Source organism: Polypterus senegalus, chromosome 15 (genome assembly GCF_016835505.1).
Source record: "Polypterus senegalus isolate Bchr_013 chromosome 15, ASM1683550v1, whole genome shotgun sequence".
In the NCBI taxonomy this organism is placed as follows: Eukaryota; Metazoa; Chordata; class Cladistia; order Polypteriformes; family Polypteridae; genus Polypterus; species Polypterus senegalus.
The window spans coordinates 45,083,991-45,097,487 of record NC_053168.1 but is presented as its reverse complement, the minus strand read 5'-3'; the positions used below and the strand labels follow the sequence as shown (position 1 = coordinate 45,097,487).

Genomic DNA, 13,497 nt, shown 5'->3' with positions numbered 1-13,497 from the left:
GAGCTAGTATGAATATAAATAACAAGCTGGCTAAGTTTGCAGGTGATACCACACTAGGAGAATAGAAGATAATCTACAATCAGCCAGATCATTGCAGAGAGACCTGGGGTCTCATGTATAACGCCGTGTGTAGAATTCGCACTATAACATGGCGTAAGCACAAAAGCCGAAATGTGCTTACGCACAGAAAAATCCAGATGCAGGAATCTGTGCGTACTCCAACTTCCACGTTCTTCCACTACATAAATCCCGATCAGTGTGAAAAGTTATGTAACGCCCCAACTCCTCCCAGAATTACGCCTCTTTGAATATGCAAATCAATATAAATCGCCCTTAAGTGCAGCCTTCTGTGAAAAGACAATGGGAAAAGCATGGAGGAAAATATAAGAATTTCAGCGAATACCAAGTGGAGGCAAAGGAAAAACATACTATTTGTTCAAATAAACCGTGGTATAATCAACAAAAGGAAGTTGATCGAGTGACATAGCGTGTTGGAGAAACTTGAAAGCTCACGTTCACAAAATCGCACAGTGCCGGAAATAAAAAAGAAGTCACATATCAAAGTCACCGTGAAAAGGCGAGCTGTAGCCCACTGTCAGAGTGTCATATGAAAGCTTATTAGGGTACAGAGAAAAAAAAAGGCAAACAGTGGGGAAAAAGCACGAAATGTCAACTTCAATCTCGAAATTTCCACTTTAATCATGTAGTTTATTTTGTCAATAAAATAGAACATCATAAACTTCATCTTAAAATCATTTAATTAACCAGTTTCTCAAATTACATCGTAATTAAAGTATAGCACGTTAAATGCTTTGTTTTGTATGTGATCTTCTATGTGCTCTATGTGTATGAATCACTATGTGCTTCTTAAACCGGCTCTCTTCCTCTGACAGGACACAGAATCCATTACATTTGTGATATTACAGCTCTCTGAATAACTAAAATACTGAGATGTATACGTGATATTATTTTCATGATGATAGCATGTTTTTAAACATGGGTTTCACGGCGCAGTGATTGTGTGCGACCTTCAATGAAATTATTTATTGCAGCAGTACTCATGGGCGGCTCTATGTCCAACAGAGAAAGTCCAATGTCAATATGGTATCTTATGTACGGTGGATGGCCACGTCCGTTGTGGACACTGCATAGCCGCCTCGTGCTCATGACACAAGCGTTTAAACTTTTGTTGAAATTTGTCGCTGCGTTTTTAGCTGTGTCGTTATTTTCTCTTTCTGTTTTTTTCAATATATATTGGCATGGCCGCTCCTGCAGTCCTTGCTTTTTTTTCTCCAAGTAACCGATCCCCACACACGCTTTTTTTTCTCCAAGTAACCGATCCCCACACAATCAGCTCTGTAATAGACGTTAAGCCATCTGTAAGCTTAGAGCGCTGATTCTTCAAAACATTTAAGGAAAATTGAAATATCTTCGTAGTACATGTTTAATTATTCTATCCTTCACGCCAGTCCCAGTGAAGAATATAGATTATTTAAATGAAGTTAAAGTTTTATCTGTATAATATATTCAAAATATTTTGCTGCATTTCATCTTACAAATGGTACCGTCATCATATGTAAATACGCGCTTTATAAAGTGGCACAGGTTGTGTAATATTATAACTGTAATGCAAGTTTACAGTGAGGCAATTGTAGTTATAAGTACTAACAGTTCTACAAGGAGCACTTGATTGAGTGCGTTTAAAGTTCTTGGGATGAAAATGTTTCCGAACCGCGAGGTCCGTACAGGAAAGGCTTTAAAACGTTTTGCTGTGGCGAGACAGTGTGTTCTTGAAGCTGTATACCGATAATTCTCTTTCCGATCAGCTGCTGCTGTGATTCACACTCAGATACAGTGATATAAATACTCCAAGTGAGAGTAATATGGAAAAAGATGATCCACTGTGGCAACTCCTAACGGGAGGAGCTGAAAGAAGAAGAAGAAGAAGAAGAAGTGAGAGTAACAACGCTAAAGCAGTTATGGTATTTGGAATACTGTGGCTATTCCCTGGACCATTATATTGTTACAAGTTAATTACAATCAGATGCATTACACTAATAAACAATATGCGGTTAGTTTCAGTGTATTTATAAAGCCATGTCAGGAAGATAAAGAGTAACCACACAGGAACAGTAGCACTGCTTTGATGCTGGGTGCCGCCAGTCTGCAAAACCGAGCAGAGAACTTGCGTACAACAAGGTATGAGGTACCGTGGAAAAGTGCGTGGCTTTACGCCAAGTGTAGGTTTTATACATCGCGATTTGAACGTGGAAAGGTTCTTACGCAACATTTCTGTGCATACGCACCGTTTATACATGAGGCCCCTGGTCAGCCTACAGGATTGGACAATTTGTGTCAAATGAACTTGACCATAAGTAAACGCAAAGTTTTAACATAAGTAAAAGCAAACATGTTAGATTTGAGTACACAACAGGAGATTTGAAACTTGAAACAATAGTTTATGAGAAGCATCTAACAGTCTCAGAGGACTTTGTACATCCAAACCGTGTATAAAAGCAACAAAGAATAGGACATTAGGTTATTTAGTCCGATGTACTGATTTTGTTTCACAGAAGTAGTACAATGAATTTAGTACAAGTTGAGCAGTATTGTCACAAATTTAGTAAGTTTCAGATGGCCACATATTACAAATACTGTACATGCAGCGCATACTACTGAATAAATTAATTGATATAAACATATGCAAAAGGAAACTTTAAAATGAAGCTTAGAAAAATTCAAAATGCATTCTCATTTAATTTACCTTTGGATCTCTGAGAAAGAGTGCTTTGTGAAGGAGGGCATGTATGTCTCCAATAGGAGGATAATGCATGAGTAATCCCAAGCAGGTCTGGTAGTTGCTTGCAATCACTGAAAAAAGAAAAAAAAAAAGGAACAATTATTAGCAAATTCAAAAATGCAAAATGATAAATATTTTTTAAAATTCATAAGCAGCGATCTAACACAAGTGTTATGTAGAGTTAATTGTTGAATTCTTCAACAGATGCTAGAAAAAAGAGGCGTGGATTGACTCTAAATCATGTTAAAACATCAGCATTTTTCTTCTGTTTATTTCTATATTATTTTGTTTTTGTTGACATAACATTTTCTTGGTAAAGGAAACAAAGTATGGGCAAATGTTTGTTTGTTTCTGTCAACAACATAGTAATCTGAGTATGGACATACACAATGAACCATACAGCTTTCAGGCCCTATATAATTACATTTATTTACCATTCTTTACTATACAGTATACAAGTATAAATTGCAAAGTTGATATTATGACAGTTAAGAATATACTAGATATACATTCAATAGAAACACACTTTATAAAGGGAATGTACACCACTAAGATATTAGTGAGATCATTTGCTCAATATAATGTATCAACGTAAAAAATAATATAGAAACAAAACTACTTGTAGGGTTCTTGCCATCTTACTGCGTAATCACCCCAGTGTAAAAGTCAGCCCATTTACCAATTTCAAAGAAAAGACTAGTGGAAACACTGGGGAAGAAAACCTTTTGATTGTTCAGTAGGTTTGCAATAAAATGTGTCTGAAGTCACCTGGAATTCTAAAAACCAGAAACACGCATGCACTCGCAAAAAGAGGAGCCCTCTGGCTTTACTCCACTTCTTATGAACTTGCTAATGTCACATTTGGAATGGGAATCATGACGCTCCATGCCAAGAAACAAAACAAAGCACAAAAACACAAGCATAATACTGAATAAAATAAGAGATAGAAGCAATAATTTACAATGCATTTATAAAAGAAAAAGAGGGCTCTCAAAACTCCACTAAATACAATTTCTAGTGCATTTCACCGAGAGATCAAATGTGACATCTGCAAGTTTTAAACATTAAAATCCAGTGCCAACTCTTTTCATAACCCCTGTAGTCTCTGAATGAAGGCACTTATTATTTTTGCTTAATTTACCTAAGTTATGAAGTTACATTCAATTAGGATTTTGGTAAGGCTTCAACAATAATTTTAAGATTCACACTTAATTTACAATTCCTGTTTTTACTGTATATTCAAGCAAATTACCTTTATCATGGAAAGATTAATATTAGACAAAAGACACTTTTTATTTTTACATGTTTCAGCAAAACTACATATTAAAGTTGTCGGATGATGCAACTCTTTGTGTATTCTTTCTCTCTCTCTGTCTGCTTTTCACAAGAGAACTACTTAATGGATTTAAATCAGGTTTTTTTCTATACTTTGCTTGAACATTCTGGTTGATTTAGCGACTTCTGTCATTGTGCTTAGCTTCATATTTTGTTTACAGTAGCAATTTATATGTGCTAATCCGAGACAGAGGCTGTGGGCCGAGGGGAGGGGAACCGTGATGTCAGGAGTGGGAAGCCAGGCGGGGCCCTCCTCACTCACATGTCAGCCTCGTAAAATACCTTTCTCCAGCTAAGCCAGCCAATGAGACAACTGCTTAACAGATTTGGATCAGGTTTTTTTTCCACAATTTGCTTGAACATTTTGGTAAATTTTGAGATTCCTTTCATCACGCTAAGTATCACAGTTTGCTTGCAGGAGCAATATATTCACGCTAATCCAAGACAGAGGGTGCGGGCCGAGGGGAGGAGGAAGCGTGGCATCAATATTGGGACCTGGGTGGGGCCCTCCACACTCGCGCGCCAGCCTCCATTCGAATCGGTCTACCTCTGGCCACGTTTTGGAGTGCACCTTGACTCTGCTTAGCTAGTAATACATGTTTGTTTATTGATTTTTAAAGTTTGTCCTGTTCCACTACTACTCAGGTAGAGCCGTGAGGGACAGCTGGTCTTATATAAACACAAGTCATGGGGTATTTTGTCTGGCTGACATTTAATTCTCTTCAGGCATTTCCTGTTGTTTCGATAGTGAGCATATAGAGTTATATTTAAACTTAGTGTCTGTCCCCACAGTCAGTAGAACTAAATTAACACAACTAGGTAGCTGTCAATTTGAGAAAAGCAAGCAGTTTAGACATTGAAAGAAAATACGAATTAAGTGAGATCCATAAGTACGGAAACTGTGCAATTTGGAACATTTATAAACTTTGTATACTTAAAACTGGAAATTATCACGTCAGTGATGAGCCAGAGCTGCGGTTGACTATGGTATTTCACTTCACAGCACTGATAATTTTTCTAAAACATCTGTTGATGAAATCACCACATAACTTCCATTGTGTTGGTGTCAATGAATCAAAATATGTTGTATTTGGAAGATTTAAACCTAAGAATTAAAAAGCTCACACCACAATTAATCATTCTCATTAATGTCAAAAATACAAAGTACAAATGAGAATGCAGATGACCCTGAAAAATAATTGTATAGTAAGATAAGGCAAATATAAACATCTAACAAGTAATGAACATATAAAATGATGTCGAAACAAACATTAAATAATACAAAACCGACCACATCACCTGTGTGGATGTCTTTTCATGGTTACATAAAGGCCTCTGGAGCTACTGTACCATAATCGAAACGCGACTGGAGAAACATAATATACTTGAATGTCTATGTACAAGAAAATGCTTTTAAAATCAATGGTCAATACTTTATCACACAACAAAGGAACATACCATGACTTCACATACAGAGATACTGAATCTGCTCAAATAACCACAGTACTCATGTTTCTTAGGTAGCTGTCTTTCAAGTCAATGATGCAAAGTAAACTTGGTACAGTCTGACAAACAGTGCACTCTCCACCTTATGATGCACCTAAAAGTTTTCTTACAGGGTAGTTGCAGATTTCCTTGGTGTTTCAATAAGGGACCCTCAAATTCCCAAAATAAATATGTCTGCAAATGGAACACTTTTGGAAGACTTTTCTTGTGCATTTGCTCTATATTGTTTTTTATTGGTTGAAGATATCTACAAACAAACTTCTCTGTTTGAACAAAAGGTTTACTTAGTCATTTTTTGATTGCAGCAAAACCAAAAAGGTTTCAGCTCTATATTGAAATGGATGTCTCAAACAGCAGAATATTTACAGGAGAAACAAGAAACCAACATGGATTGATAAACAATGGCCACAGACTAAATATTTTAAAAATGCTAACAATTACTATATTGTTTTTTACGAGATGGCAAATAAGGCTTGAAAAAAATTCATTTTATCAAAATGCCACTAACATGAAGCAATTTCAGGAAGACTCTCTTTTTGTCAAGCAAATGGAAGATAAAATGGCAGAATAGCATAAAATCTACTTGGTGTAGACTAAGAATTATTTGTAGATGAGCAACAAAGTTACTTAGTTTTTATGTTATCTGTTTCCCAACCCTGTCTGTGAGTGGCACTTTTCCATTAGCAACCAAAAATAAATAAATAAATAAATTCACACCTAATTCATATTTTATTTCAGTTTTTATAAAGGGTTCTGTAATTGTGAAACTTCAGGCACAGAAGGCTCTTGATGCATATGTGGAAAAGTGATCCTAGTTGCTTACATCATATATTAAATTAAAAATAAAAAAAATATTTACATGAAGTCTCTTTTTGGAAAGCTATGATTGTACAAAAGCAAAAGAAATGTAATTTTGTACTTGGGATTACATTTTTGAGATACACACAAAAAACCAACAAATAGTATAATAAGATCATTAAGCAAACACAAATGATTCTACTGCTTCTACAAAACAACAGTAGATGTGAAATTAGCCACTGAAGGAACAAGCAATACAGCACCAGCAGCTGTTTCCACAAGGGAAGTTACAGTTCTTCATAAGAGGAATACGTCTGGATTTTGTGTGAGGTTGTGGAGAAAATATTCTCAAAGTAAATTAGCAATATATTCAGTAAGACTATGTTTAGGCTATGGCTTTTATTCTATAGTTACAGTAAAATTAAGCAAGACTCCACAGTCTATTTCTAAACAAACACGCTAGAAAAAAGAAAACCAGGAGGCAAAAGCAGTGATTTCTATTTCAAGGCAGAATTATCCTTTAATAAAAGCTTTCTGGATCAAAAACCCACATCCACTGGGTTGGTCACCGCTGCTCTAGCTCCTTTTCATGATGATATTAATGTTCTCATAGTACTAATAAAAATAGATTTTAACAGATTGAGATTTTCCTTACAGCACCTAGGAGTAAAAACACTGAGAGGGTACATAAACAGTTAAGCTTTACAAATCTACAATTAATGATCTAGCAAATGATACTGCACATTACTGTATTCATCACATTTTACATTGTATTTTTCACACACCTTATAATTATTAAATATTATTTTTCTTGTTGTGCCTTTCTAGCTCTCTTCCTTTAAAAACCGTGCTATACATGGTAGAAAGCAGAATGTAATCTGTGTATCTATTGTTTAATAATTGTTTCTCTAAACAGTAGGTGGAACGTTGGCAAAAACAAAAAAACTATTTTCTTAAAATATCTTTTTTTTTTCTTCAAATGCATACATTATTTTTGCTTTTATAGCCAAAAAATTCTGGCAGATGACTATATAGGAATTCTTTTTTTTTATTATTTTAAACAATAATTTATCTTAATAGTTACATAGAATCATAGTCACTTTTAACTGGCAGGCCATCACCAGACCAAAAGTTACTGGATAGTAGGTGTTGAAATATAAATAATTGCTCAGTATGACTAAGAATGTAGGTCATGCTACATTTGCATCATTTAGGCTGAAAATATTGCAAAGCTCTAAAATTGGCTGCAACTTCATGAATATTAATACTGTACTGTACATACAGAATCATGCCCACATGCAAGGGGACAAAATAGTCAGGTGCAGTAAAAATACAACATTGACTAAACTGTTGTTAGTGTTGATGACTTTGCCTTTTGGGACTCCTAAACTGTTTAATTAAATTCAAGAAAAGTGAACTAGCAATGCCTTTAACATAAGCTGCATATTTCAGTGCTCTGGGGCCACACTAAATGAGGAGCACTATACAAAAATGAATTGAACTGATTTTATTTTTATTAAAAATCAATTAGAAAAAAAAAAACTAACACAAAATGTTACATTCTCAGGTTAGGTTTGGCCTAAATATTTGTTAATCTTCAATGTCAATTGTGTTTATTTTACAAAAGTGTTTGCATAACTTACAGTTAAATGCTATGTTTATTTGAACTTGTACATTATCTCATCCTAATACTCTGAAGTTTTTTATTATGTAAAAGGAACATTACAGTGAGTATACAAATAAAGTTAAAAAATCCATCTTGGAATTATAATGAAAATTATTTTTCATTGTGAAGCTACGCACAATTTGCCTGGATAAATAAGATGTGCCTGAAAAACCAAAACAAAACTTTGAACCATAAAACATTAACCCTCAGCTGGCCGAATACTCAAGTAGTGCCCCTGCAAATCAACCATAAACACACAGACACGGTCAAATCAACTGGTGTATGCTATACAGCAGATGCAGGTTTGAATGGAGAATTTAGGGTCCTCTCCCAAAAAGGACACTTAGATAGTCATATTCCCAAACTTTAAAGAAAAAGGAATTATTTAGAAAGTGTTGAGGCAATTTAATAAACCCAGAAGGTAAGGCTCAATACTCTGCTAATAATGTCATACTATCTCTAACCCCAGATAAATTTCTAAACTGGGAATTTTGTTAACAAAGTGTAAAAATGCAATTCATATATACACCTGGTGGTAAATCCTCAAGCTTTGGGGTTATTAAACCAAGCACAAAACATGTAATTTTTAAAGTGAGTACACTGCATTTTACTGTATTTTATTCAACTCTTTTACATTGCCAAATATTCGTATGTTTACCTGAACAGAGAACTATAAACCCACAGTTCACAAAGCCCATGAGTGACATTTGTGCCCAATGCTGCCAGGATCATTCCAGTCCCTGTACAATTTGAATTAGTGTAATTGTGTTTGATAATGGATGGATGGGCTAGCAGTGACATCTTTCTACACACTGATAGCACAAAGAGAGAAGTGGCTACATTCAATACGTTTGGCCAATTTTTCCATTGTTTATCTGAGCAAAACAGCCTAACTATGCAAGAGCCAGAATAAGACCCATGGCTAAGTACGCGCATACTTATTTTTCTTTGAAACATCACTACCATACATTTATAAAGGAAAATGGTACTCTCTTACTGGACAGAAAATACAGTGTTCTCCATAATGTTTAAGACATCAAAACAGCCCTTGAAATAAGAATTAGCTGAAGATGGCTGCATTATAGGCTTGGTACAGCATCACCACAGAAGATACTCCACACCTTGCGATGTCCGTGAATCACAGACTTCAAGCAATCATTGTATGCAAAGGATATGAAACGAAGTACTAAATATGACTGCTTTAATATACCGTACATACTACTCCTATGTCCCAAATATTATGTAACCTGAAATGGTGGGACTATGTCAAAAAAAATTATGTCATTTCTAAAAGGTGTGATCAAAATGTATGCAAATGCACTTAAATTAAAATCTCTGCAATGCACACCTCAATCATGTCTGAATTGTTTGATTAGTAGTTTTAAACTGTGGAGTAGAGGGGTAAATCAGTGAAAAATATGTCTGTCCCATAAGTAAGGTATAAGTTCAAGAAGTAATAAACAAAATGTTAAAACATTCTGCTAAACAAGGACCTTGGAGAAATTATATCATTTAGAAAATTGTTTACAAATCTGTCTGCAAAACACGTTTGCATTCACAGCCTATTTCATGTTATACGTTGTTCCAGGAGTAAGTGACAAGTAGAGATTACAGCCACACATCAGGCACAGGACAAAGCAGAAGAGTATTTAACAAGTATACATTTACTTACAGGTTCCATTTATGTTTTTTTGCACCACAAACAAAGGGTATGCTGAGATACATCCAGAAAAAAATGTGAAGAATTATTTATACATTAGTCAGCTTCACCAGGTAGTGCAGCTTTCTTTATTGTTAAAAACAAAACATTTCACTTAGACCACACACATACAGTCCAATACCAAACAAAGTTACAATCACTTTGATTTTACTGGCACTCAAACAAAAAAGGTACAAAAAAGTATTAACTGAATTACATTTGCAGTGAATTTATTATCAGATATGTGTACTCGAAAGAGAAGAATGGAAATGGGAACATCTTTTCCTATTTCTTTAAAATTGCTATAGGCCATTGGCTTTACTTTATAATGCTAAATGCCTTAGAAAATACTCCGCAGCCTTTCAAGTTTTCTTTAATTATGTATTATAGTTTGAAAGCTGCACTAAGATGGTGCTCATGAGAGTTAGACTGTATGCAATACAGGATATATCCTTGCAACCAACAAATCAGAATTTCAAAATACTTTTTTGTTGTATAATTACCCTGTCAAGTAGTACATGTGATGCATGTATGTGCAATCTATACTTTGATAAATGTCACAAAGCTGATAATGATGTGATTTCATGTTCAGTTTAATGTAGCCTGCCACATCACTCAGTACAGCCCAGCACTAGGACAGATTTTTCAGGGGGGAAGAAAACAAGAAAAATGTTAAGTAACCAGTTATGGATGTACTGACAGTACTGCATGGAGCAGATAGAACTTTAGAACTTTATTTCTCCTCAGGGGGAAATCCAGATTTTTTTTACAAAAGCTCTTTAAATTAATAAGTACTCATATACACTTCGGTCTGAACACACATGAGAATGAATGTAAGGCAAGAAGAATAAAAAGGAAGAAAAGTTCTGACTTGGCTGTCACAGTCACAGAGACCTTATGCAGACATATTGCTGTTGGTGTCAAGGAGATTCATGTATGTGAGTTTCCTGACACACTTCTGTTAAATGATTTGTTGGTTGAAAGTACTCGATGTTAGTGTGTTAGAGAGGATGCACAACATTATACATAATGACACTTAGTTTTGTTTTAATTATCTCCTTTGCTGCAAAAGAACAAATCATGTAACTGAGCCTGTCCCTTTAAGCAGCTTGTTGATTTGGTGGCCTCTCTTGAAGTGATGTTACAGGCCCAGCACACCATAACATAGAAAATCTTACTGACCATCACAGAGTTGTAGAATATGCAAAGGATGTCACTTCCCTCATTAAAGGAACGCAGTCACCTAAAGGAGAAGAGCCTGCTCTGCCCTTTCTTAAATAGTTTCTTTGTGTTCCAAGACCGGCCTAATCTGTCATTAATGTGGACCCCCAAGTACTTGAAGGAATGGACCACTTCTACATTCACTCCTTGAGTAGTGACTGCACATAGACACTCTGTGGTCTGGTGAAAGCCAATAACTGGTTCCTTGGTTTTGCTTATGTTAAGGTGCAAACAATTCTCTTTGCACCAAGAAACAATTAATGCATGTTTTGATGAAAATGAGGAATTGTTCTTTGGTTTTAATGCATGCATGTAGTCAAAAAGCCATTATAGTATAAGGGAATCACACAATAGAGCAACAGGAACACATGGGCTTCTTACAACGATACGTATCAAAAAATGGAATAAATGCTTGTGGAAATAAATTTTCGATAAAACATTCATGTACAAAATCAGTGAATTAATTTTATCTTGATGTGGGCATAGTCAATATTCTTTTTTTTTTTTTTAAATTCTTTTTTTTAAAATTTGGACTCTTGTCTCTTAGCTGCAACTGTAACACAGCTTTCCCTTAAGAAAAAAGCACATGGGGAAGATGATAGCAAAATGAGCAATGAGAAAAAAAAAACTAAATTAATAAATAGTGAAGTTATTTTATAAGGTAGTAATTCCCAAGATCACCATTGGGTGACACCTTTAGCTGCATGTTTTTGATTGCAAACATGTTTCACAATTAATAATAGTAAAAATTAATAACATTTATAAAGCACTTTTCTGACTGCTCAGAACACTTCACATAGACAATGGGGAACCACTTTAACCAGCACCAATGTGGGCATTTGCTTGGAAGATGCAACAGCAGCCATTCTTGCACCAGTACACTTATCATGCATTATCTTTTTTGTGGTGAAGGGGCAAGAGAGAGAGACCTTTAGAGATTAGAGGCCAGAATGGGCAAGGCCATGATGGGTAATTTAGCCTGGACATCGGGAGGGCACTATACTTTTATCTTATAACCATAGAGAGTCAAGAACCCAGTTTTATGTCTAATCCAAAGGAATGGCACCAATCTTTACTGCACAGTCTCCCCAGAGCTTTTTGCCTCTACTTGTTGTCACTGCTTAATAAGCCGGTCTGATATGTTTGTTAAGGTAGAAGTTCAGTCAGAACTTGGCTAGAATGAAAACTTGAAGTTACGGGGGTGAATCAGAGAACCAGTGCCGTAATGGATTAGAACAACAACAACAAAGCCCACGTTTAACTTCTTTGATTACTACGACCATTTTCTACTGTGGTGCTAAGAGTTTACTGAACAAATGATAGTTTTTTAATCTTAGAAGGTAACTAGAGAAATCAAGAACAAAAAAATGGAACTAATGTGGCTTGTTTTACATGAAGAAGTCTGCTTGACTTACTAAAACAAAACTTACCTCTCACTCTTGCCATACAGTCAGAGACGACACACTGGCACCAACTTGGTGCCACCCTACACAGTGTAAAAGCCATTTTTACACTGTTTTTCATGGTCTTTCACTGACATGTTTCACTCAAGACTACTTTTTGATGTTGTTTCAATTTACATTTGTATTCTGATTTAACTCAAATTTTAACTTGTATGGAAAATAGGTTTGAATCTCCTTGATGTTCACCGAATGACTCTTTTCAAAATGCTGTTGCTGAGACCTAATTTCAAACATCTTTTACAGTTTTATTGGATATTCTGGATCATTACCAGTACCATCTGTTTGTACTTCTTTAGGGTTCTCTTCCTTATATGGTAGCACTGCTAGTCACCTTTGGTTGCCTTTTTGTGCATCTCCTGCAATATTTTTGGAGATTCTACTAGATTGTTATTTCACTGCTTGTACTCCTGTGGAGAGTTACTGCCCTAATGCTGACTATCATCTATAGGTTTAATCCAGCTATATACTGAAGTCTGTCAGGTTAAAGATCAGAGTAGTAATGAACTTCTCTAAATTAAATATTTTGTCCAGGTTAAAAGGTCAGGCTGGAACACTCTGCAGCATCTAAAGTACATTAAGCAGGGAACCTGGGCACTGCCAGGCTATGTCTGAGAAGCTCATTAGCTCTGTTTGCTTTAAAGTATGCTATCCTGCTAAAAGTTTTGATAAGAATGGTGTAAATGTGTCAAATCTACATTATATTATGATAAAATCCAAATAGGGATATGTGCGCAATTCACTATATGTTGGCAATATCTGATGATAATAGATGCTCACTGCCATCTGAGTATATAGCTTTTAAAGTAAAAGCAAATTCTGATTTCATCTTGTCCAATTTTCTTTACTATCCTACAAAGTACAATAAGACTTTTTAAAGTAATCTGACTGGATTACTGAGTGAGTTAGGCACTCTTTACCATGTAATAATGTTTCTTGCTGATTTTAACAATTTAAATTGAAATTCCTACATGTAAGCTTATGACTAGACTGTTTTGAATTGGTGCAGCAA

At 35.3% G+C, this 13,497-nt stretch overlaps 1 protein-coding gene across 5 annotated transcripts in view; it reads right to left on the bottom strand.

The window, feature by feature from the left end:
• Positions 1-13,497, bottom strand: part of tbc1d5 (TBC1 domain family, member 5) — a 483,468-nt gene that overhangs the window by 114,491 nt on the left and 355,480 nt on the right. For all 5 annotated transcript variants that reach the window (XM_039737608.1, XM_039737613.1, XM_039737610.1 and 2 more), the window contains one exon: positions 2,765-2,871. In XM_039737608.1, the coding sequence (XP_039593542.1) occupies positions 2,765-2,871 (107 nt within the window). The remainder of the gene's footprint in view (positions 1-2,764; positions 2,872-13,497) is intronic.